Source organism: Synchiropus splendidus, chromosome 7 (assembly GCF_027744825.2).
Source record: "Synchiropus splendidus isolate RoL2022-P1 chromosome 7, RoL_Sspl_1.0, whole genome shotgun sequence".
Lineage (NCBI taxonomy): Eukaryota > Metazoa > Chordata > Actinopteri > Syngnathiformes > Callionymidae > Synchiropus > Synchiropus splendidus.
Genome location: NC_071340.1, coordinates 24,549,405 through 24,573,587, shown reverse-complemented (window position 1 = coordinate 24,573,587; position 24,183 = coordinate 24,549,405). Strand labels below are relative to the sequence as shown.

Genomic DNA, 24,183 nt, shown 5'->3' with positions numbered 1-24,183 from the left:
GTCATCTTTTGTCCAAAATCACATGCTACATTTTTAATAATAGCAAGTAAAAGTGGTATGAATAATTAACGCGTCAAGATGAACAAATTTGCTCAACAAAAGAAGCTTTTTGTTTTAAGTTTGAATGAAGGCCACTCCCAAGACGTGACTTTATGCTGAGTGCAGATGAATATCACAGTGTACATTGAAGGATGGAGACTTTGATTATCACATGTGGAGCTGCTCACATGAACAAGGTTGACTGAATAATGGAAGAGCTCAGACACACATGGAAGCAGCTTTATGAGACGGATCAAATATTGAAGAAGCTTCATTCTCTTTGGGGACGACTTTACTACATTAGGCAGTGAAGGGGAACACACACGCGCAGAACATCATTACGAGCAGTGAACAACGAGACCACACCTGCTCAGCTTGTGGGCAGGAGTTTTTTTTTTTAACAAAACCCCTCACATCAGTGACATCACAGCTACTTGATATTTTCGCCTCAGTCATAGCTTTTAAACTGTCGTGAAGTAATTCAGTTTGTTTCATTTAATACGTATATATTCACATTACAGGCTGCATTTTACTTTGTCACTGAGCTTCAATATCTCCCCCTTGACACCAAACCAGAGATTTGGATTTTTAAAAAACATACTATCGAAGGACTCTAATGACTCAACTTTAATGTGACAAAATTTGAAGGTTTTCTTATCATTTCCTGAGCTGCTTCTTCTAGTCATCAGTGACTGTCATTGGTCGACGCTCCGTCATGATACTGCCACCTGCTGTCAATTAAACGAATTGCACTGTGAATACAAAATAGGCTGGTCACATTTGTATATAGGGCAATAAAAAAAATGTTTTGCACCTTTAAATACTTAAAATAAATCAATCATGAAACTAAAAATCATTATAAATAAGATATTTCTGGCAACTCATTTGTTTCATCACTTTCAATGGAGATTTTGGAAAACATTCACAGGCGTTTCACTTTCAACCATTTTTTCAGCTCACAATTCATCATATCACTTGCTCTATATTTGTTCTTTACGCTTTAGCTTAGTTTGTTCACCAGATGCTAAAACACTGTCAGGAAACCAGAAGACTGACTAACAACACTACAGCCTTGACATTCAGACACACTAATAAATAACTAAAATCAACAGGAGTGATCATGTCAAATTTCATAATCTCGTGAGAGAATACTTACGCACATGTGGAAACACATCAAAACACCAGCATTTCCTGCGAGACATTATTTACACCAAACAAAACAATTCACTTTTCCTATTACATGGGACGTGAAGCTGTGCTTGACTGCATCCTGACTTGTCACAGACACCTGGAGATGACGCCTTCCATGTGGCACAAGTTGTCTTGAGGCTGCAGCATTCGGAAGTGTAGGAGGCTTCCGTCCTTCCCTTGTGTCCCAAACTGAATGTTTATTTTTCCTGGCGCTCGCAGCGGCCTCTTGAAATGGACGGAGACGTTGGCTGGCGCTGTGATGACGCCAACACCTGAGGAACGTGAGAGAGAAGCTCAACCACTGCAGGAAGTAAAACGGAAGAAGCTGCGCACTCATCCGCTGACCTTGGTGCTTCTCCACTTCAGCCAGAGACACAGACAGCATCCATAGACTCGGAGCAGTGTGAAGTCTGAGGCCGAGGAGACGAGCAGGTCCGGAGAGGAGACCAGAGAAGGACCAGAGGTAGTGCAGCTCACTACCACAGGGGGCGCTGACCATCACCTGCTTTGCATCTTCACACACCAGTGCCTGCTTTACACCTTGAAAAGCCACACGTCTTCAGGATTAGTTGTATTTCATGGCAGCAACAAAATACAAAATTAACCACAAAACACTTAAATGACAAGACGTGACCCAAATTGAAGTGGAATCAATGCAACTATCTTCGATTAAATATATATTGAAGAAAACAATTCTATTTGCGCATCACTTATAACACAATTTAATAGTTTAATTACAGTTAAATAAAATAAAAGCAGCGGTCACAGTGCATCAAAATCAAGCCTCTTCCAAACACAACTGAATGGCCGCTCCAACAACGAGATTTTGGAGAAAAGTAAACATTTTTATGAGTCACATTCTAATTAAAAAGAGGCTTATGATCCTACTTTTTTATGAATGATTTTGTCAATTCATTTAGGTCATGTTGTTAATCATCATCTGCTTTCTCTGTTTGGCCAGACAAACAAATGTTGGGATCATCTACACTCAAGCCTGTTGACACACTGAACGGGTACTTGTACCACAACTGTACCACAAATATCATGAGCAGAGATGAAATTGAATGTCTCTTCAGTGAAACTAGTCTGCGAGGAAAGACATCCAAACTTACGTTCATTCTCATTCGTGCTTGTGGTTGTGCTCAGCTTGTTCGTGGACACCAGCGTCAGGACACTTTCCCACACCAGACTTTGGCATCGAGAAATGGCAGACAGGCGGACGTCCACCTCCACACCCGCATCAACAGGACGGTACTCCAGAACATGGACCTGCAGCACGAAGGGACCCTTCTTCAACTCGTCCACCGGCTGATGAGTTCTCAAAGTCTGTCTGACACGGGTCAAACCTGGAAAACAGAATCATCGGGCATGAGAAAAAAAGATGACAGTGATGTCAGAATGAGCCGCGCACCAGCAGGACTGAGTCGGAAGTTCTTATCCGTCAGCACGATGAGCAGAGGAGTGAGGCAGAGGAACTCCGGGAAACACAGAGGGATGTCTCTGTATTCACTGTCGGGGTAATCCCAACCGTAGCCAGCTGCTCTGCAGAACCTCCTCAACACTGAGTCCTCCAGCCTGAGGAGACAGGAGACACAATAAAAACACAACTCATATTGTGTTGCCTTTTACTCTTGAATGAATCATACGTAAAGCCAAGTTACTTTGACTCTTTCTTTCATTGTATCGCCAGTGTATTAAACACAATGCCAAACTCAACTCAAGTCAACACATGGAAGAGAGCAGACAGGACTCACTTGTTGTGACTGACGGTGCACACGAGTTCACCCTGGTCACGAGGTGTCGCGTTCAAACGACCTCGCGTCCTCGATAGCGATCTGATCAAATATCTCAAACACAAATATGAAGGACTTGGAAGTTGATCGCTCCTGAACTCGCGACTGTGTAACAACTTGTGAGAGCAGTAGATGTGGGCGTAGATAACATAGAGCGAACACGCGGTCGCAGAGGCGACAACGTAGCTGTGTACATTCCCCATCTCTTCAAACGTAATGTACACATATACTGGCACAGAAAGGGCCACTCGGACGGAAAGAACTGATCTGAGATCAGTGCGATGACGCTACGACGCGTCCCGTTTGTGCCAGGAGACGACAGTCGGGATTTGGTGTTACGTCATACCATCCACTATAAGCCTTTTCGAGCTGTTTAGATTTATAAATTGTATCTGAAATTAATATAACAGATTTGAGAACTTAAAATGTGTACACGGCAGTTGAACGAAACGGGCATTTCCGGAGAGCAGTAGTTAGGTACGACTGCCGCTTTGGGACAAACTACGTCTGAGCGCAACTTCCTTGAACTTCACAAATTCTAACGAATACACCTTCACAAATCTCACCATTATACTGTAGCACTCAGTACTGGATAACGCATTTTAAAACATGAATTATCATTATTTGACCCCTCTGTATAAAAAAATTAACAGCAATATCGAAGGGCAGAAATTAAACGAACTATGTTTTACAATCAAAAATATTAAATCTGAATGCATTTGCAAACACGCTTAAAAAAAAGAACTAAATGTGCCATCACCTTTAAATTAAAGACAAAATGTATTAGAAATTCATTTAGAAACTATTTACACATTCACTCCTGTTTATTTTGTAAATATTAATTTTATACCTTAGAGCTTTTATTTATCTTTTTATACTGCTCTTTTGCACTGACACTGGTGGTGGCTTAATCTCATTGTACATGTGTATAATGACAATAAAGGCATTCTATTCTATCTATTAAATTCAACCACTAGGAGTTACAAAAGATGAATGAATGACAGAAAATAAAGAAAGGTTAAGAGAGAAATGCATGCTATATAGTATTCCTGTATTTTGTACATGTGTTTTTGTATGAAAAGCCTGAAAAAAATGTTACAACTACTTGTTGGTGACTGAGATCATATACACATCTATAATGGACCTACAGCATTGACTGATTTACCTCTCATGAAAGCAGCAGGGATGAGGATCAGTGACTTCAAGTTTGGGGCCATTTGTTGTCAACAGGAAACAGATAAAAATGCTAACTGAAGTGAAAAAGTCTATATTAAATGCAAGTGATTCCAGCATTCACAATGAAAAACTTTTGTTGTGAAAACATAACCCGTTTCCTTTATGTTGAAGACCGACTAACATCATCATGACACTAGTTGGTAACTAACTCTTTCTGCAAGTACTGAAATACTCCAAACATTTTTGTTTTAAAAATATATCTAAAAAAACTGAACTTTGAAACATGAACTTTGCAATTTCTAACAGTGGTCAGAGTTTAAAAAGTATCTCTTCTAGTACAGTTAAACACCAAGGTAGTATGAGGGACTACAAGACGCCACATCACAAAACAAACTCACGTATGTCATGTGTCTGGTAATGTTGAAAGGTGTCGTGTTAATTTTCAAAAACATTGACGCCGCATTAGCTTTGTGACCAAACTCAGTTTATTAACATTTTGCCAGTAGCCTCTAAACAACAGTTCAACGATTTATTGCCATTCCAATAAGAGTACTCTGTGGCCCATAAGAACAGTGTTGTAGAAAAATAAATAACTGGCCTTGAACAATAAGATAATCTGTCATCACTTTTGAGGCTGAATGGGACATTCTTGGTGTCAAGAGGCTCCTGATGCGATGGCGACGGTTCTCCATCCTTGGCGTCTTTCTTTATCCAAACAACAGCAACAGCACGATGCAGACAGAGTTCACTGCTATCAAAGGCACTGAAATGCAGTGGAACAAGGTTGAGACATGTACTGTAAACCACGTTAGAGTATGATGCTTGTGACCATGGTCTCTACCTCTCATGACCGTCCTCACAGACCGGATGAGGTTCATGAGCTGAACTTTGATTCCTGGTTCGTCACCAAAACCTCCAACACTCTGATCCACTCCCCAGCCAACTGGTTAGATATGAGCACAGCATTACACGTTACTTCAACTAGAACAGTACAGTAAAATGGGTAATATACACTCTATATGTACAGTCACATTTCAATGTCATTCACAATGCGACACATTGTACTGATAGAAAACTGTTATTAGACTGCAACGTAAGCGATTTAATATGAAAGACTAATTCAACATGGAAATCGTGGACACTTAAAAGCGTGGATATTTCGCGATTGCGAGCCACGCAAGAGTCCACAGCCAACTAGCCAGTTATTTGTACATCATGATCGGACACACGGAGTTTAGCCATGCTAACAGCAGCGACCTCATCGAATACAAGTCGAACAAACATCTCCGCCCCGTACAAACTTACTTTTGCTTAAGAATCTTTCTTCGTGTAAAACAGCTACAGCGTTAACACAGAGAAGCGCCGCCTGAATGAGCGAATACAACGTGAACGCCATCGCTGTCAGAAGCTAAAGAACTTTAGCCGTGTTTACGTCTGACGTTGCATACGGCATCTGTAGAGGGACAAATTTTGAATCCGCGTTTGCGACCGACTGCGCGAAAGCGACTTTGGACTATTGGCCTTATTCACATATGTGAATGAGGCCAGTTGGTTCATGACTACACTTGGTATCATTATCTTTATTACTACTTACGAAAAATATAATACAAAAATTCGTATGGAACGTTAGGTAGTTCCTGTTAAACTGCTTACAATTTCTGCCATCTGGTTATCACAAATATTGAATAATGTAATGTTGACTGAAATATTACAGACGTGTGAGGGCTATTTAAATGGAAGGTTTCCAAATATGCAAAACTGTGATTTGTAAACAGTATTTTGGGATAAATGATTGTACACTTACCTTTGAAGTGGCCAAACATTCAATGCTCCTCGAGATTGCTGATGTATTTTGACTTTTATGTTTACTTAAAAATAAAAATGATAATGTAGTATTTTTAAAAACACTCAACTTTTTGAGAAAAAGTAAACAGTGGTTACTAAATAAATGAGAGATGAACAGAATCATGAGAATAAAAATCTTTATTAGTGTTTTATGAAGTCTGCATAATATGTCACACGCCTGAGAAGCTTATGTCAGAAAAAAAAGAATTGCTCTATTAATACCGCCCTCTACTGGTAAAACAACAGCGACAACTACTGTACTGTCTGCTTTTGCAAAAAAGATTACTGTTAAATACTCACATACTGTACTACTATTATGTATATGTACGTCTGGTCCACTTCGGTTTTTGTAAGGTTTCTTTTTTTCACATTCATATGTTGTAGGCCAAAGATAAAAACAATGTAACACTGGACCCAAACACATGATTCATTTCCCCCAAATCCACACATCACTAGGTGCACTTGCAGTACAATCACTAGTGCCATGAGGTGAACACATTTACATCAAGAAGGGAGAAAACATGTTTACAGCCACATACTGACATTGAGGGAAGAAACTGAGTGAGTCCTGATATAGACTGTATTTTACAGACAGAACAGACAAATACAGACACGTAAACACCGAATGTCCCAGAGTGCAGGCACATTCACACTTCCTTTTTTACTAAACGCTCTCCTCCCACATGTCCTGTAACATTAGGAGAGCCCATGATTTTTGGTAAACCCTATCATAGGATACAAGTCTTCATCTGGTTTAGTTCAATTTTCTTAAAAAAAAAAACAAGGAGATTAATACCAAGGATTTTAGGACCCTGGAACGATCATAAACATTTCCTGAAAATTACAGTTTTGAGTATCTTAAATTCTTATATTCTTTGGAAAAAACGTGGGGCAAGTGAATACTGAATTTGTGGGGCAGTGATTTGCAACTGAGCTGCAACGGAAAGTGAGGATTGTGTCCTCTACATTAGTTTAAAAACATCTGTGGTCTTGAAAATATTACTTTAATAAAAAGTGAACGACAAAAAGTTTAAGTATATTTATATAGAAAAATACATGAGAATACAAAAAAGTAGCAAAACAATGGGATATAGGCTAAAAACAGAATGAATTCATTGATACCTTCAATTTCTCCTGGTGAGGCCTTAACGCTCCACCTTCAAGACGCCCAGAATTCCCAGTGTCGTGTAAAGGAGGAAAGAAGAGCGAGCAGATGCTCTCTGGTTCCCGCCCAGCGCTCCCTTGCACCGGCCTGTCCACCCAACACAGCCAGGCTGTGCGGTGACAGGCCATTCAAGAGATCTAAGGACACTAACAGTGCCATATAATGACAAAGACTCGAGCTACAGCCACACTGACTTCAGTTATTTCGGGCTTAAATGTGTCTTTTCTACCCGACATTCCTATTTAATTAACAAGTGTGTCTTATAAAGACACAGCAAAAGCTTAAAAAGGTAGGCCAAGATGGCACCTTCCATGTCAGCTGAACCCAATTGAACACACTGCGCAGCTTCCCCAAGGAGGAGAGCCGCGTCTACGTAGTCATTACGTTTCCTCTGGGAAAACAAAAATACGGAGCCCAGATCCCTGGAGAAAAATACACTTTTGTTCAGAACAATGGTCAGCCTGGACACAAATCACTTCGCGTTCAAGCTTGCATTACTCATACAAGCACTCTTCAATACTGAGAAAGTCTTCACAGATATTTTTGGTATATCTACTTCCTGGACTAAAACCAATATACATTTTATTTGTACCACAAATAGATCTAATATCAAGGATTTAGGGAAAGCAATTTAACAAGGTGCATGACGTAGATGAGAACAAAGTGCCAAATTCTTTGCTGAGAAATTCTTATGAGAGTGTGTGAGTGCAATAGTGTTGTGTATTGAAGTTTAAAGAGGGATGTGGAACTTTCGCCACATGAAGTACGTTACAGAAAATTCATTCAGAGGTTTATCCATGATTCATGACTCACACGAAAAGAATTTAAAGATCTTTGTAATGGGCTGATTTCTTTTCTTTTTGGGGCGAGGGTGGTCCAGTTTAGGACATACTTGAGCAGCGTGCAGACGGGGAGCCCATCTGGGTCAGAACCTTGTCTAGCCACTGCAGTGGACCGTTCAAATGTAGCTCGATCCAGCACGGAGTGCTTGTTACGGTCTGCCGCCTGTCAGGAGGGAAGAATGGAGGCCTTTAGCTCGGCAGACATTTGTACATTTTTTTTTTGACATTTTGTACTCTCAGCGTAGCCAGAGAAAAATACAGATTCAAGCATAAACTGAAGAATGTTCCCAGTATCTTAAAACATATAGGACTCTCATAACACTCTCTTCAATGTAAATGAAATTAACTGGTTTTACTCATAATAGATCTCCATGATTCAGGCATACATGACAAGTATGACTATTTTCTTGAGTATTATCATCATGAATATTAATGAGGCTAGGGAAGTAACTGCTTAAATTAAACTTCAATATTAGTGAGTTTTGTATTTAACACGGAACAACAGACTGCACAAAGTGCAAAACAATGGAAAGACTGTGCTGGTATTTTGCAACATTGCATTGTCATTCCAGTACACTGTGATTTGTCACTGTACACCAAAGACGAGCAGCAAGAATTAAATACAAATAAACATGAGCAAAACAATAAAAAAAAAAAACCAACAACACATGTATTAGATGCTTTTTCATATCTGTCAAAATATCAATTTAGTAATGAACTGTCATTTACGATAACATGCATGAGCAAAATTAACAATATAAAATAGCCTTAATAATGCAATAGTTAGGTCATCACAAGATGTGTATGATCCATATTTTGAACTTTATCATTTGTGGTCAGTCCTCACCTGTACTCCGCTCCCCAGCCTTTGACGAAGCTCATGCGGATGGTGCACATTCTAGTCAGTTGGTAGACGGCTTCAAAGCCCTGGTTTACAGACTGTGCGAGGAGAGCGGCAAATTCCTGGTTGTTGAAGATTTTTAAATTACATCCTGAGGACGCAGAGACAAACAGGTTGGATTATCTGAGGGAATAAAACTGAAACAGCTAAGCAGAACAAACCACAGTGTTTGTGCCTATAGTAGATAAGCCAAACTGACTGCTTGTGGGTCACATCTCAGCCACTAGATGGTTTTAAAAGGCCCGGGACGCCATCTCCTAATGTCCATCGTAAATAAAACAAAAAAAAAGGTGGATGGGTTTGACATAAGGGGAAATCTGGGGGAACATATAGCTATATCGAAACAATACTTTATTAGCCCATAAATGAAGGACAAATAAAAGACAGTGAAAGTGGATTCACATGTAAGAAGAGACTTGGGAAAGATGTGAACTTGCTATGAACTCTTCAGTCTGTCATCACTGAGTCTATTTCTCTCCACTGGCCTTGCCTTTATTGTCTAAACTAAAGCAAACAGTCCACACAAGCATGTCCATTATCTAAACATCACAAGGCAAAGAACCAAGTGGCTCAGTCCGTACCTGGTGGAATTTTACACACTGTTGCGGGATGCCAGCCGTATCGCTGGTTGCAATTTGGACTCTGAACAAAGATGGCACTATCACTCAGGCACTCTGCAAATACCTCTCCGCCAATGTAGTAAAGTCGAACTCCCCTTCCTGTGAAAACACAGCACACACAGCATTTAAAATCCATCAGTAAAGACAGTATTGACAATGACAAATCTGGGTCTTGCCTATGTGCCTCCTGGTCATCTCCACAGTGGCATTCCTGTTGACATTAGACAGCAAACCCAAGCAGAACCTCTCAGAGTTGGACGGGTCTGTGAATCCATCTACTGTCAGTGAGGGTTGGGAGGCGTGGAATGTCTCTCCCACGCGCTGGTTGAGCTCGTAGTAAGCTATCGAGCACCAGAAGGCCGGTTCTGAATAGGTAACTGGCTGCAGGTCTGTAAGACAAGGGACGCCGCATAGGTGGATCAGTGTGTATTGAGACAACTATTATCATCAATGAAGTCACACAAAACTGTCTTTTATTATTTAGAAGCAGTTGCAACAATTTAACAGCAGACTTTTATAAAAACCTAAGCCAGATCACCTGGATCTTATTAACTTATATTGAACCACCTTGTGTGCTTCTCCATTCTATACTTTATTTAATTCCTATTTGAATGCAAGACTTACCCATGCTGTGATTAACCGGTGACAAGGTGCTGGGGGACAGCTCTGCGGGTGAACCTGAACAAAACAAACCATGGACCATGAACACAAGTTCAAATATAGACTAGTGATTTGAGATATAATAGTATTAATAGAGTCCAAAAAACTATAAAACACCATGATGAAAAAAAAATGCAACACTAATTCAGGATTACTAAAAAAGCTACTGCGCTAATTTGATCTTTGGTGGTGAAAGGATCGAGGTGGGCAGAGGGAGGAGCTAGTCTAGTGTACCTGTATCCATACTTTGATTCATCTGTTGATCACTGGCCTCCCCATCCTCACTGATGTAGCCTGGTGGTGGTGTCTCTGTCCGAAAGAAGAAGAGAGCAGAATTGTATGACTAACAGATTCCAGATAAGACTTCCTTCAACAACACATTAGCGTCACCAAAAAAGGCAACGATTAAAAATTGTACCAACCTGGTATATAATTATTTGGAGGCTCGATTCCTGCAGGAAAGTTTGTGTTCTCAGGTATGGAATGAGTATAGTCATCCAGAGGCGGCAGCTCAGTCAAGATTTCTGAGTGTCTTGGCACAAGAACGGGAGGCAGCACTAGAGTTTGGGAAGAAAGAGGATCCAAAGAGTTTGGCTTTCATCATCTCACAAAACAAATTTTAATTAGACAAAAAGACACCTTGTGGCAAAATTGTCAAATCTCACTGAATATTTAAACGATCTGTAATATGAAATACATCCTGATTCACTGTGACCAGGGATTTTCTAATGGAAATTGCAAGAAAATGTTTATTCGTGAAATTTCTTGGCAGAAATTTAAACCAAATCTCAACTGACAGACATGACTGCGGTCTCACCTGGTGTCTCCACCCTCTGGTAGTGGTAGGGATTGATGCAGACCTCGTCCTTCTTGAGGTGGAAGGCATACTCACAGGCCTCGATGGCCCGCAGCTCATGGTGGCTGTGAAGGTCCGGCCATCGCCACAAGCGGCAGTAAATAACATGGGGGAGCCCCTTCCTGTGAGAAACCTGCATGCGTCCATCTAGGGATCTGATCAACAAGTATTTGATGTGTGATGAGCATGTCAAAGAAAGAAATGAGAAAGCAAAGCATCTGTGCGAACTGTACAACATGCACGACGGGGTGGTCACCTGGTTTGGTCCGGGTAGCTGTATAGGCCTGATGAATCCCACTGCTCTATCGTATTTGGTGTACTCAGACCCCAAATTTCTGAGCAATTGCTGTGCAGAGAGGAAACAACCAAATGAAACTATGATAAAAGGGAAAGCGTATACATGCACTGTCCGTTCTGCAACACGTCAAGCTGAGGAAATAAAAGACACCTGAAGGACCCCAGCACTGAATATGTACACAGACAATGAAACGGCTGGAAAAACAAAGAGAAATCTCCCACAAGGTGCCACTGTATCAAAGGGGCAAACATGAGGGCTTTTACCACAGTTGTATATGTTGGAACATATCTGGCGGCAACATTTAAATAAACAATGAACACAATAGCATGAAACAGGTCACTATAAAATCTAAATTACACAATTGCAAATCACAATAAATAGGATGGAAGAATTCTAACATGTAGAAATCCTTGAAAAGCACGTATGAGATTGAATAGCGTGCGGTCAAGAAATGACAACACAGGGATTCACAAAAGGCAGGAAACCACTGTAACCACTCCCGTAGCATCTAGTGCATCAGACGCCATTTTCATGTTTCTTTTCTTTTTAAATTCCATCTACCTCTGTCACCGTTTTGACATTGCCTCCATCATCATTGCCTCATCATGTGGAGCTGGCGAAGCACCACGCTACTTGTTGACTGAAAACACTGCCTGTCACTACGCAATGAAGGAGTCCTGCTTCTGCACGTCACTTTCTATTTCTCTGTATGATCTTCATCATAGTGTGAATATTACTCTTCAGAATCTGAAATCTGCGTTCTGTGTCTCAGTTATGGTCCTGCTATGAAACTACAACCTCCTTCGTCTCCTCGACTTGGGGGAAGATTTCGGCTAAACTGGCACTCAAATGAAGCTCAGATTAAAGTTACACAGAGTAGATTAAAGTTATCAAATGCACTGATGGTTTTCATCATCATAAAGGGTTTAACATAATCAAGTCGGGTGACCTACCTGGGGATAGTGACACACTTGGTGTTGCAGTTCTGTGTTGTGATAGCTTTTTCCAGTTCATCTAGCTGGCCCGTCTTTTTCAGCTTCTTCACCAAGCTCTTCACTGCCTTCTCGCACCACTTCTCCTCCTGACCATTCTGGTCTCCACCACCTGCTCCACCAGGCCCACTGGTTGACTTCTTCCAACCCAACAGCCTCTTCACCACAGGTGGAGTGAATGGCAGGATGGAGGACATGCTTCTGAACAAGTAGTTGGAAAACTAACAACTCCACACAAGCGATTCCAATCACGAACCAGTGAAATTCAGAGGGCACCTGGAGCAAAGTTAGGGCCCTCCCTCTGTTAGGGCCCCTCAACTGACCAGCAGTTAGGCCAGTGGAGGCAAGATTTCAGATGATCAGAACCTATAGAGAGGGGGGGGAAAGCAATTAGATCAGTCAAAACGACGAGGTCTAGAATGGAATATGTCAACAAAATGATGCACAAATAAGTTGTGCCTTCTAGAGCTGAACACAAGAACGGTGCCCGAGATGTTACAACTTCGGCTGTTTGTTGTTGTGATGTGACAGTGCTAACCACAGCACCACATCCACGTCTCAGACTTGGAACGTTTCTCAACACTTATAAAGTGGAATGCCAGGGTATAGACTGTGCTTGCGGAAATAGTTCGCGTTAAGAAAACGCACCAATAATAAGGTAGCGTAGTGGTAACCGTGAATATTGACAGAGTATTAGGTGACAGGCCTCCACTGCTAACAGCAAGTGGCTCACGAAGGCCGGTTGTTTGCTCCCCGGTGGGCACCTAGTTGAAGACATTTACAACTTCAAATGTTGGTTTTGGTCAACCAAGCAAAAGGTATGCGTGATAGAAAGCCACAACACCGCCAAACATCACCAGGAAGCCTCATAGTTGTGGCACAATTTGGCTGGGTCCGCGTACGTTAGCACGCAGAAGCTAGCATGTTATCAAAAATCCTTTTGTTGTGATCCATGGATGCGCAACAGTCGAGTCCGCTTCTGAACAGAATTCAAAAAGCCGTGTTACAACCACACCCGACATTGTGCGTTGCATGAATTCGTACAAAGAAGCTGACACGATACGAACGTTTTGTTTTAATAATATTAAGACGAGGATGCGAAATTAGTTAGCATCTCGGTCGAACTCTTCAAAACTCCGCTGGGTAACGGATACTGAACAAATGGATGCAAAGTCGAAAACCCGAGTTGGGACCGTTTGGATAGTTACCCCAAGATATGCGCTCCGAAAGTTCGCCGTTGCTCGGAGCTGTGTGATCGCAATGTGGGCATTAAAGCGGTCCGGCAGAGAGTGGAGCAGCCGCTAATGTTGTCAGGGCTCTGGGCTCCTACCAAGTGCCTGCTGCTTCTGCTGGACCGAGTTAGCCAGCGTCGGTGGACCGGGGCGACACTGAACACAGCGTCGCTCATGAAACGTCAATCTAGAAAAATATACATTTGCGATTTATTAACGGCTATACACACAAAAACAAACTTGAACACGCCGCATTTGAGTGTTTAACACTTGAGAGAGCTCATTCATAAATGGAAACTTTTGTGAGGCTTAAATCATATTGTATAAATAAACAAAAACAGACAAAACTCAAAAGGTGAAATGATTAAACGTGCAAGAAAGTAGCCACGCCCCTCGCTCAGGTGTTTAATTAGGCGCTATTGAGAGCACCTGTTTCCCTTAAAAGCACTAGTGGTGTCAGAGAAAGCGTTTGGTCCATTTTATTTTATCCCTGCCATGGATGTAATCTTGCTTCTTATTTTGGTGGTGGCAAGGTACCTTCAAGGTGAGCTTGCTCTTCTTAGGATTGTAATGCTCTTGTCTATATTTTGACTTGTTGCCTTTTCCCTCTCTGAAAATGTGCAGCTGGCGCCAGTTCTCTAAAGTGTGGCCGGACCTCTAAGCCGTGCAAGGATGGATCCGAGTGTGTGTACTTCACGCACGTCTGTGATGGGGAACCAGACTGCAAAGATGGCTCTGATGAAGAGGACTGTGAAACCAAATGCACTGCAGGTGGTAGGCCAGTCGGGCTTGTTTCTTGCAAAGGAAGTGGGGTGTCAACTAAACCTTCTGTTATTCCCCTCCGTGCAGAACAGTTCCAGTGCGCCCATGGGAAAAAGTGCATAGAGATTGGACAGGTTTGTGATGGGGTGTCTGATTGTCAGGACCGGTCGGATGAACTGCGCTGTGTAAGACACACCGAGGACTGTGTTCACCACTGTGACGACAACAGCCGCTGCTTGCCTTCGAAATTTCTCTGTGACGGTGAGAAGGACTGCGCTGATGGCACCGATGAGGACAACTGTGGTAGGTGTCGACAGAAGACTCTCCGATGACATGGTCATTGTGTGAATCGTTTGCACTTCTTATTTGACTTGTTCATCAGAGAAGGATGAAGAGACTAGTCCAACCACTCTGCCTCCTGTTGTAACATCGACTACCCCTCTGAAGTGTGCGCGGAACTCCATACTTTGTAAAGACAAACTGGAATGTGTTTTCCACCAACATATTTGTGATGGAGAAGCTGACTGCAAAGATGGCTCGGATGAAGAGGATTGCTCGATGGCATGTGAATCTGGTACAATGATGTTCCGCACTTGAATAGTCAAGACATGGAGCTCAGTTTGTGTGTGTGTGTATTATGATGAGAATTTCAGCATGAAAGTTCATGTTCATCTAACCTGTCCTGAACAGACCAGTTCCAGTGTGCTCACGGGAAGAAGTGCATCGAGAGCAGCCAGGTCTGTGACGGTGTCCTCCACTGCCAGGACCGCTCTGATGAATTGGGCTGTATTCACATGGAGGGCTGCGCTCATCAATGTGATGAGAAGAGTCGCTGCCTCCCAAGCAGCTTCCTGTGTGACGGAGAGGGTGACTGTCTTGATGGAAGTGACGAAGCTAACTGTGGTATGAAAGAGGTCCAGCACCTCCAGCTCATCGTGTGTGTTTTGTGTAACATCTCTCCCACCTTATCTGCAGAGCACAAGGACTGCAGTTCAAGTCAGTTTAAGTGTGCCACTGGTCAGTGTGTGTCTGCTGCCATGCGTTGTGACGGTCACTCTGACTGCACGGACCACTCTGATGAGCTGAACTGCATCAAAGCGCCAATCTGCAACACGATGCTGAGCTGCCCTCAGAGCAAAGAATGTCTGCTGCCAGAGTGGATGTGTGATGATGAGCCGGACTGCAGGGATGGCACGGATGAAAAGGTGCAGTGTGAATTTGCAGAGTACTCGAGTTTTTTGATGAAAATGCTTCACTGAACTGTTGAAACTATGCATTTGCTCTCAGAACTGCTCGGTGTCTCTGCTGACCTGTGGCATGTACCAGTGGATGTGCCACTCAAAGTCTCAGTGCGTCTCCTCATCCTGGAGGTGTGACGGCATGAAGGACTGCGACGATGGAAGTGATGAGATGAATTGTGAGTTTAATTCGTTCAACAAATCTGGGAGAAATTGGATGACACACAAAAGTAATGCGTACTTTGATTTTCTGAACAAATACTCATTTCGATTGTGGTGGAGATTTTACTTGACTTCAAACTGTTGAAAGGAGAGAGGCTGGACTTGAATTCAGATTTAATTGCCTTGAATCTGTAATTCATTTTTAAATGGGTAGTTTAAACTCCCCAAAACTTCACATGACTAGCAAATACATTCAGGGACTCACTCTTCCGGATGGATTTTTAGAAGCACGGGTTCAAAATGCATGAGAATTTACACAAATTCATCGGCTGTGTTGCGCAGTGAAGCATTCTCCGTAACAATGAGCTGAAAAATGCAATTAAAAAAATCTATATTTTGTGTTTGAACAACAGGTGGTGTTGAGAACTGCTTGCCTCACCAGTTCATGTGTGGTAGTCAGGAATGTCTGCACCCAAGCCTGGTGTGTAATGGCATCACCAACTGCGCCGATGGTTCCGATGAGGCAGGAAAGTGCCAGCGCTCCTGCACTGAGGCAGATTTGAGCTGCTCCCACCGTTGCTACAGCACACCTCAGGGACCTGTGAGGCACTTCTCCAAATAATATAGCTCCCTGTGTGCACTCATTGTTTACAGTTTTAAATCTGTGTATTTACATCTTCAGCGCTGTCACTGCGCTCCAGGGTTCCGTCTTCTGGAGGACGGAAAGACGTGCGCCGATATCGACGAGTGTGAAAGCTGGCGTAACGGTGTGTGCAGTCAGCTTTGCACCAACTCTCCGGGGTCATACCGCTGCGGCTGCTACCCGGGGTATGTCATGGAAGCAGATGGACACCAGTGCAAGACCACAGGTGACATTCCAAATTGACTATACAATCAAGTTCAGGTAGTCTGTTGGTTTTCCATCAAGGTTGCTGCAATCCCTTAGTCTATACTCTCTGTATCACACAACCCATGGACTTCATTGGGTGTTTTTACCCTTTAACTGGTGCCAGTAGTCTAAGGTCTAGTTCTCAGAGAGAAGGTTGACATGTCCGCTGTTTTATCTCATTGCCACTAAAGATCTAAAATATCTCAAGTCTGCAATCCTTGTGCCCATGACATCAGTATGGCAGTCTTGAGTATTTCTGGTCCCTCAGGTGAACCCCTCCTGTTGGCATCGGTACAAACGGACCTCTTTCTCCTGGGCTTACGAAGCAGCTCGCTGGATGTAATCTCAACTGGGGCGAGGAAAGCTGTCCTCACTCTGGACTATGATTTCACTGAGCAGAAACTGTTCTGGGCCTGTCTGGAAACCTCCACCATCGGTTGGTCCTCGATGGACAATAAAACCCGAGGGGTGCTAATAGAAGGTGGGTTAAACATGTATCCTTGATGTCTAAATTTTCATTTTATTTTTTTGTGGTGCCTACAGGGGTTCGTGCCGATTCTATAGCAGTGGACTGGTTGGGGAGAAACGTGTACTGGATTGACGGCGAGAACAGCCAGATAGTTGCAGTCCGACTAATCCCGACCACAGCAAAAATGCGGGACCAAACTGTAATTCTTGATGAGGACCTGGACCAGCCTCGTTCACTGGCTCTGGCCCCGGAATCAGGGTGTGTTTGCTCTCATCATAAGCCACTAAATTCAATTTGGAATAAACTTTCCCCCCCTTTTTCCTGTCCTGACAGTCTGATGTTCTGGTCAGAAATTGGTAATGCAGTTAAGATCGAGCGAGCTGGAATGGATGGGTCTGAGAGGATGGAGCTGGTGACATCCAGCCTTGGATGGCCCGGGGGCATGGCTGTGGACCCTGTTTCTGAGAGGGTCTTCTGGACAGATGAAAGACTGAAAGCTATTGGCTCTGCGACCTTTGATGGAAAAGACATTCAGGTGATTGAAGACGGCAAACTGATTGCATTCATCATTGCATTCATGAAGGGAAACTTGTATCTTTTGTTTTGTGGTGTTAAAAGAACAATATGTATGAGACTTTAGAGAATATTTCTTCAGTGTTTCAATGAGTGTCTTATGAGCACCAAACGGATGCTTGTAGTTTTTTGTTTTGGTGAACCCCATTGATTATTATTTTGAATGTCTGATCCATACTTTAACCCAAAGCACTGCAGACTTTTTAGGGAATGACCACGTCAGCCAACTTTACTGGACAGGAACTCGCTGTGGAGCCACTTTGTTCACTGTCAGACTCTCTTCAGATGAATTTTGGTCATTCTTAAAAACAATATCATGAACCTTGCTTCAGATTCTGCAGATGAAGGCCACCAAAAACCCTTTCTCTCTGGCTTTGTTGGATGACATGCTCTACTGGTCTGATGCCAAGAGACGAGTTGTGCAGGCGGCTCATAAAAGAACTGGCAAAAAACATCGAGTCCTCCTGAAAAGGCCCAGGCAACCCTTCGGCGTTAAGGCAAGTGGGGAAAAAATGTAATGCCTTGAGAGAGCAGATGACATTTCCTGTACGAGTGGCTTTACCAGACTACAGGCTTTGTGTTATAACCTTTTCCTGTAGATCATCCACCCAATCCTCCAGCAAAGTGCCGATCATCCTTGTGAGAACATGGCATGCTCTCACTTGTGTGTGTTGGCCCCGGGCCCCATGGCAGTCTGCAAGTGTCCTGCTGGTCTTCTACTGGCTGAAGATGGTCTCACCTGCTCCACTCCAGTGAACTCTGCTTTCCTGTTGATGCTATCTCCTTCCACTGTCACCCAGGTGCACACACATGCCTCCTACTAGCTTTTGTTGTCCGTTAGATTAGCTTCCTGAATAAGAGCCGAGCTTTAGAGGTCATTTTGGGCACTAGATGTTGGATGATTTGCTGTTGATTGCCATCCCTCTGACTTTACTCTGTCTCTTCTCAACTCTGCAGATCTACTTGCAGGCATGGCACCAAGCTCCAGCTCTGAAAGGCTGGCCCGAACACGTCGCCCTTCAGATTCCAAATGTCAACGAAGCAGCCATTGTGGGCTACAGCATGTGTGACCACACGCTGTTTTTGACAGATGCTGGTGCTACAGCGCTGAGTACTTTCAAGCTAAATGATTTGGAGTTGACCTCTCAAGGTCACATCTTCAAACTGTTGGGCGACAGCATCAGTGCGATGGCCCTTGATTGGGTAACGCTGAACATCTTCTGGAGCAGCGACAAGCAGAACCGGCTGCAGGTCACAGACGTGACCCATGCATACACCTCAGTGTTGTTGAAGGAGGGGATCAGTAAAGTCGATTCCATCGCCCTTCACCCACTCAGCGGCGGGCTTTGTTTTAACAACCTCGATCTTCAGGGGCTTGGGACTGAAGCCACTGTAGAATGTGCCAACATGGACGGCTCGGAGAGGAAAGTCGTGTGGAAGGACGCGGCTCAGCCAACGTCTCTTGTCTTCTCCAGCGACGGGGATTCTGTCTACTGGGCTGATACAAGTAAGATGCGAAGTTTCGTCAGACCTGTGCTTTTCACGTTTCTACTTGCCTATAATTTGCTTTGTAACTACGATGACATCTCTACAGGTTTGGAAGTGATTTGTGCTGTCCAGCTTGATGGATCCAGATTCAAAGAGTGGAGGGTTGGCAGAGGTCTGGCTGCTGTGACCCTGGGCGATGACCGGCTGATCTGGATGACTGTAGATGGTAATGATGGGATGGAGCACATCAGTCGCCATCTGATGACCTTGACATAAGGCCTTGTTTGTGTGAACTTGTAGAGAAGACCAGAGTCTGGTACAAGGATGAGCAGCAGCAGAACAGGTTGTGGTTCGAGGTTGGCACAGAAGTGACTGGATTGAAGGCTTTCAGCAAATCCAGCCAGTCTGGTAGGTTATGAAAGAGTTTGCGCAGAAGTGAAGGGTTGTAACCACGTTCCCATCTTCACAGGTTCCAACCAGTGTGCCGAAAACAATGGCGACTGCCAACATCTGTGTCTGGCTGTCCCTGGGGGACGAACATGCAAGTGTGCTCATGATCATGTCCTGGTGAATGATACACACTGTATCCCAGAGGAGCGTTGTCCAACTGGCAAAAGATCATGCCTGGATGAGATCACATGTCTGTCGATGGAGAAGTTTTGCAACGGTCATGTTGACTGTCCTGACCACTCGGATGAAAACTGTAAGTTCCTGGTGGCAACGCCTTCAAACCACTGTAGCTGCGTTGAGTTGATGAAATCCACTCTCTTCCTAGGTTTAAGGGTGAAGCCTGCAACTGAAGCAGACTTGCCCACGTCCACCCAGACCCTCAGCTCAACTCCTTCACCTCCACTGGGAGAAGATTCGGGTTTGAACACGACCAATGACGTTCGCCTGTCCTTGAACCTGGACGCTGAGACGTGTAGCAAGAGCCGCTGCAGTGGTCATGGAACATGCCAGGAGGATGTACATGGAGACCTGGCATGCGCCTGTTCATTTGGATACAGTGGGGACTCTTGCCAGGATGGCTTTGTGAAAACTCTACAGCTCCCCCTTGTGTATGGCGCAGCTGGTCTCTGCGGAGGAGTGCTCATCATTGTGCTCGCTGTGGTGGTCATACGAAAGAGAGGCACCAACACAAGGTTTTTAACATGCAATTGCTCTGTTTAACGTCTTGGTGAGATGAAACTTGGGACTCCATTGGTATAGCTGTTAAATAGAGAATGAGAACCCCATTTGTTCGTTTTTGAAAGGTGAAATGTCAGCATGGCTCAAGAACAGGCGGAAGGTTGAAGCTAGCGATGGGCTGATGAGGCTTCATGAAACGGTGTCCTCATTTTCACCTCACTAGGTGGCGCTCTTCATTAAATGTGAGGTTTTATTGAAATGGCTGTGGGTACTGAAAATGAGCACACGGTTTCATGAAGCCTCACTAGATGAAGCCCTTCACACAGTTTTCAGTTGCATGAGTGTACACACTTCCGTCTGATCACGACATGAGTTTAGGGTTGAAGTACGACAGTAATGTTTGGACTTTTGACTGATTGTTAGGAAATCTTGCACATTTTTATTGGGCCCATTAAATGAGTGATGTATTCTGGACAAACTCCACAAAAGCACGTTTTCACCAGCAACTGGTTGACCACCATTTTTCTTGTGACAGGAGGGAAGGTCCGGGAGTCAAAGAAACAAGTATGACCGACCTGGAGAATACAGCAGAGACTGCCGTTGTTACAACCTCCTCAGCAGGCGTTCACAGGATGGAGGTAAAGGCAGAGCTATATTTTTATTTTGTAACGCTTGGTAACATGTTCATTTTGTAACGCTTGGTAACATGTTAATTGTTATTTTGGGAGAGCCAAGTTCTCAGATGTGTTAGTGTCCAATATTAAGCGTTAATGATGTTTGAAGAGGGGCTGGTAAATTCACCAGCCATTTTGGATTTCATGTCCATTGCAACAATAACTCTTTGGAAAGGATGTCTGACTGTGTTTGAAGAGATCGCTAGAAATGAGCAGTGAAGGAACTGCAGTTCAAGGCTCCTTGACTAAATTTACTGTTTACATTCACGTTTTCAATTTCAAGTGCAGCTTCTTTGTATTGTTGGAAGACAAGCTGCAAATTCTGTAACAGTAAACATAATCCAACCCGCTTTCCTTTACAGGAGCCCTCATCTGTGGGCTGATTTAACGCTTCATGAATGACTTTTAATAAAAGAAACTGCCATCCTCGTTCTTGATCCATGGCTTGTTCATTGTGGTATTTTATTTGGTGAAATGGATTTCATTTGCTCTGGATATGTTGCTGAAAAACAGTCCTAGTTTGTCCAGTGCAGCCTTGCTGATCGGACAGGACCGAATCAGACATACAACGGTCATTCTGACCATCACATAGCATCATCTGCAGAACAATTTTGACAGGACATTTAAGAAAAATAAAAAAACCTGACTTACATCTTTATTGGACAGAAGTCAAGCACAGCAAGGACGGAACCCTTGACGAAAAAGATCAAGACGTGTTTAACCTGCTGCACAGCATTAACCATATTTCAAGCAGCTGTAGTGTCTGGTATGGCATGTTTTTAAATTCATCATTGCAGACTCCAAAACCGGACATCCAACATGTAACACAACAGACTGATGGTGACCATATTGCAGCATGGAATGAACGCTGTTAGTCTAAAGGGGGTGACTCGGGTTGATTTTCAATCTCAGGCTCGGAGTCCGTTTCTGACTCGCTCTCGTTGGCCAGCGCTGGGTCCTGGGTGTCTGGCAGTTCTTGTTGAAGGATGAGTCCACCATCCTGCGCTGTGTTGTAGGAGCCGCAACCCTTGCATTTCATCCCCAGGACGTGGAAAGGCACGTTGCAGCGGGCCTGACAGTCGTTGCATATAATCTACAGGAAGAAAAGCGTCATTTGAGTGGAAGTTGATCAATGACCAAATGAACTCCAGAGGTCTTACATTGACTGTAGCGCCTTGGTAGACGGTCGGCATTGGCGTTTGCATGATCTCTTCATCGATCATTCTCCACTGCTCTTCCATGTCGAAGACGGAGTGCTTACAGAGGGGACAGCGATACACACTGCAACACCATAGAAATGACTGGAGCAATGTTCTACCACTTTAAACATAACGTAATCCACAGACAGAACACTTAATCTTAAATGCACTCACCCAGTAGCCCTCATTTCATCAAAGCAGGTCCTGAGCAAACCAGAAAACAGGATGCATTATTTTTCTTCACGCATTACGTCAAACCATTAAACAGTCTTACTTGTGTAGAAGATGTCCACAAGGAAGGACAAGCGCTCCAATCCTAGAAGTGTGGATATCCTGCATGCCAAACACAGATGTCAAAATGAGACCAAGCACAGGCAGTCTATATCTACCACAGTCTAATGCTTACCTCCATGCACACTGGGCAGTTCTGCCGGGAGACATTCTCCACACACTGAAACACAAGTTTAACACAGTGTTGCAGATTTGTACACCTTAATTTAAAGTTTTTGCTGTATTAAAATGCATTAGAAAAAAAAAATCACCTTGTGGTTTCCCCGCAGATCAAGCGCTAAGCAAAGGTTGCATTTGTCACAATGGAAATATTTTTCTTTAGGTCCAATCCTGAAGAGGTTTACGGTGAAATCTTAGTCATGTTTAAATAATTATGGCGATGAATACAAAATGACCATTTGAAAACCACCATTTACTTTTTTCCTTAACTCATCCATATGAATACTGAATGTGCAACCTACGAAAACACAATTCTGGCAAATAAAATAGGAGTTTTGTGAAATTAACAGGAAGAAACTTAGTGTAGGCAGCAAACTGTATACATGAACTAATGTTTATACTGTATATATATATGTATACTGTCTTTGGGCCATCAAACCTACACGTGAAACAATAATACAACAGATATATAGAAGGGACTACTTCAATATGTAAACATCCATTATGTAACAAGGCACATGCAAGAGATAGAAATTAATGTTGCAACTCACCTGCATATGCCACACGGCATGCAGTGATACTGCTTCTTATCTTTGTCAAACAAGTGACAAATATCACAGTAATACTCTCCAAACTGGACATGACATTGTTGGCAGTTCTGCTGCGCCTGGAAGGTGACAGATATTCAACTGCGCTGTTGAACCCAACACTTTGTAGCGATGTCAATGCTGGTCCATTACCTGTTGCAGTGTACGACACTCGGAACACTGCACCTCTTTCACTTTGAATCGATCCATCTGATGGTTTTCTTCAGCATCGTGGCACAGCCGACACACATACAGTTTGCCACAACATGGAGCCTGTAACGTACAGAGCGTCAGCGCTGACCGGTTGACGTTAGACAACGAGGTGTTTCTTTTACGACTCTGATTTACACGGTCGCCCGCGCAAAAATAACGCATGACACGTGCATCCAGAGGTTATGGATCGCAAAATATACATTATTTGAACTACACAAATGTTACCATACATGCTAATAATCCATTAAAGGATACACAAAGCGTAAAATAGACATACTTTCAAAAGGCAGCTGCGTCTGTAATGTTCGCAACCAGGAGGAGAAGCCATCGTTGTTTTGATTGTCTACTGTGATGTTGACATAGCGCCACCGTATGTTTTGGAGTGAAATGACCATTTCTATATATTTTTCAACAGAGACCTCTAAAAGCGCAAGGTCCGATTTAGTGAGAAATTGAGAACATGTTTTGTGTGGCGTCCAAAGCACCCGATAATATATCACAAATAAGCTTGTCAGTACTTAAGTTTAAATGGTCGTGTCTGGCCCAACATTATGAGTGCGCCGCTAGTGTAGTGGTATCATGCAAGATTCCCATTCTTGCGACCCGGGTTCGATTCCCGGGCGGCGCACGTCTTTTTCATGAACATTAGTAGAACGATTTTTATTTCTATATTTGCACGTGATGTACTTTAATTGGTCAATGCTTTAAAAAAACCGTTCACCTGTTTATAATAACATCGAG

The 24,183-nt window shown here is 43.3% G+C and overlaps 5 protein-coding genes and 1 non-coding gene across 7 annotated transcripts; 2 read left to right on the top strand and 4 right to left on the bottom strand.

Moving 5' to 3' along the window:
* Positions 1-350: 350 nt before the first annotated feature.
* Positions 351-4,355, bottom strand: si:ch211-12e13.1 (uncharacterized). Its single transcript, XM_053870915.1, has 5 exons — positions 2,985-4,355; positions 2,642-2,805; positions 2,343-2,576; positions 1,576-1,770; positions 351-1,502 (listed from the first exon to the last, which is right to left on the bottom strand). The coding sequence occupies exons 1-5, from the start codon at positions 3,224-3,226 to the stop codon at positions 1,318-1,320; spliced, it is 1,020 nt and encodes a 339-aa protein (XP_053726890.1). The 5' UTR covers positions 3,227-4,355; the 3' UTR covers positions 351-1,317.
* Positions 4,356-4,683: 328 nt separating this feature from the next.
* LOC128762580 (immediate early response 3-interacting protein 1) lies at positions 4,684-5,648 on the bottom strand. The gene is made up of 3 exons (XM_053870916.1): positions 5,505-5,648; positions 5,041-5,142; positions 4,684-4,962 (listed from the first exon to the last, which is right to left on the bottom strand). Exons 1-3 carry the CDS (start codon positions 5,593-5,595, stop codon positions 4,907-4,909), a joined length of 249 nt encoding a protein of 82 aa, XP_053726891.1. The 5' UTR covers positions 5,596-5,648; the 3' UTR covers positions 4,684-4,906.
* Positions 5,649-6,181: 533 nt separating this feature from the next.
* Positions 6,182-13,747, bottom strand: LOC128762252 (mothers against decapentaplegic homolog 2). 2 transcript variants are annotated; one of them, XM_053870357.1, is made up of 11 exons: positions 13,587-13,747; positions 12,340-12,744; positions 11,345-11,434; positions 11,050-11,243; positions 10,655-10,789; positions 10,467-10,541; positions 10,197-10,250; positions 9,749-9,961; positions 9,534-9,671; positions 8,899-9,043; positions 6,182-8,214 (listed from the first exon to the last, which is right to left on the bottom strand). In XM_053870357.1, the coding sequence occupies exons 2-11, from the start codon at positions 12,573-12,575 to the stop codon at positions 8,091-8,093; spliced, it is 1,404 nt and encodes a 467-aa protein (XP_053726332.1). In that variant the 5' UTR covers positions 12,576-12,744; positions 13,587-13,747; the 3' UTR covers positions 6,182-8,090. The 2 variants fall into 2 exon arrangements, with proteins under 2 accessions (XP_053726332.1, XP_053726333.1); XM_053870358.1 differs by having other exon boundaries at positions 10,479-10,541.
* lrp13 (low-density lipoprotein receptor related-protein 13) lies at positions 13,738-21,190 on the top strand. The gene is made up of 20 exons (XM_053870360.1): positions 13,738-14,154; positions 14,235-14,381; positions 14,460-14,675; positions 14,755-14,946; positions 15,063-15,275; positions 15,348-15,577; positions 15,660-15,789; positions 16,186-16,373; positions 16,455-16,641; positions 16,930-17,142; positions 17,205-17,388; positions 17,464-17,665; positions 18,036-18,200; positions 18,303-18,503; positions 18,661-19,210; positions 19,298-19,417; positions 19,492-19,599; positions 19,661-19,894; positions 19,967-20,333; positions 20,855-21,190. The coding sequence occupies exons 1-20, from the start codon at positions 14,106-14,108 to the stop codon at positions 21,012-21,014; spliced, it is 4,056 nt and encodes a 1,351-aa protein (XP_053726335.1). The 5' UTR covers positions 13,738-14,105; the 3' UTR covers positions 21,015-21,190.
* A 229-nt stretch (positions 21,191-21,419) lies between these two features.
* Positions 21,420-23,859, bottom strand: rchy1 (ring finger and CHY zinc finger domain containing 1). The gene is made up of 9 exons (XM_053870359.1): positions 23,720-23,859; positions 23,383-23,502; positions 23,194-23,309; positions 22,735-22,813; positions 22,599-22,643; positions 22,467-22,525; positions 22,367-22,396; positions 22,154-22,274; positions 21,420-22,086 (listed from the first exon to the last, which is right to left on the bottom strand). The coding sequence occupies exons 1-9, from the start codon at positions 23,768-23,770 to the stop codon at positions 21,865-21,867; spliced, it is 843 nt and encodes a 280-aa protein (XP_053726334.1). The 5' UTR covers positions 23,771-23,859; the 3' UTR covers positions 21,420-21,864.
* A 140-nt stretch (positions 23,860-23,999) lies between these two features.
* trnag-ccc (transfer RNA glycine (anticodon CCC)) lies at positions 24,000-24,070 on the top strand. Its single transcript has one exon. It is a non-coding gene; the product is annotated as a tRNA-Gly (tRNA).
* The last annotated feature ends 113 nt before the right edge of the window (positions 24,071-24,183 follow it).

Excerpts from the sequence above, each read along its gene's own strand:
- lrp13 (XM_053870360.1), top strand. The coding sequence starts at position 14,106 with ATGGATGTAATCTTGCTTCTTATTTTGGTGGTGGCAAGGTACCTTCAA. Across the intron at positions 16,374-16,454 it reads ACAGCACACCTCAGGGACCT|CGCTGTCACTGCGCTCCAGG; the intron begins GTGAGGCACTTC and ends TTACATCTTCAG. Across the intron at positions 18,201-18,302 it reads GGCAACCCTTCGGCGTTAAG|ATCATCCACCCAATCCTCCA; the intron begins GCAAGTGGGGAA and ends CTTTTCCTGTAG.
- LOC128762252 (XM_053870357.1), bottom strand. The coding sequence starts at position 12,575 with ATGTCCTCCATCCTGCCATTCACTCCACCTGTGGTGAAGAGGCTGTTG. Across the intron at positions 10,790-11,049 it reads CCAGAGGGTGGAGACACCAG|TGCTGCCTCCCGTTCTTGTG; the intron begins GTGAGACCGCAG and ends CCCAAACTCTAG. Across the intron at positions 9,962-10,196 it reads ACCGGTTAATCACAGCATGG|ACCTGCAGCCAGTTACCTAT; the intron begins GTAAGTCTTGCA and ends CTTGTCTTACAG.
- si:ch211-12e13.1 (XM_053870915.1), bottom strand. The coding sequence starts at position 3,226 with ATGGGGAATGTACACAGCTACGTTGTCGCCTCTGCGACCGCGTGTTCG. Across the intron at positions 1,771-2,342 it reads AAGCACGAATGAGAATGAAC|GTGTAAAGCAGGCACTGGTG; the intron begins GTAAGTTTGGAT and ends TGGCTTTTCAAG. Across the intron at positions 1,503-1,575 it reads TGAAGTGGAGAAGCACCAAG|GTGTTGGCGTCATCACAGCG; the intron begins GTCAGCGGATGA and ends CACGTTCCTCAG.
- rchy1 (XM_053870359.1), bottom strand. The coding sequence starts at position 23,770 with ATGGCTTCTCCTCCTGGTTGCGAACATTACAGACGCAGCTGCCTTTTG. Across the intron at positions 23,310-23,382 it reads AGTGTCGTACACTGCAACAG|GCGCAGCAGAACTGCCAACA; the intron begins GTAATGGACCAG and ends GTCACCTTCCAG. Across the intron at positions 22,275-22,366 it reads GATGAAATGAGGGCTACTGG|TGTGTATCGCTGTCCCCTCT; the intron begins GTGAGTGCATTT and ends ATGGTGTTGCAG.
- LOC128762580 (XM_053870916.1), bottom strand. The coding sequence starts at position 5,595 with ATGGCGTTCACGTTGTATTCGCTCATTCAGGCGGCGCTTCTCTGTGTT. Across the intron at positions 5,143-5,504 it reads AGAAAGATTCTTAAGCAAAA|TTGGCTGGGGAGTGGATCAG; the intron begins GTAAGTTTGTAC and ends ATATCTAACCAG. Across the intron at positions 4,963-5,040 it reads TGTGAGGACGGTCATGAGAG|TGCCTTTGATAGCAGTGAAC; the intron begins GTAGAGACCATG and ends ACTGCATTTCAG.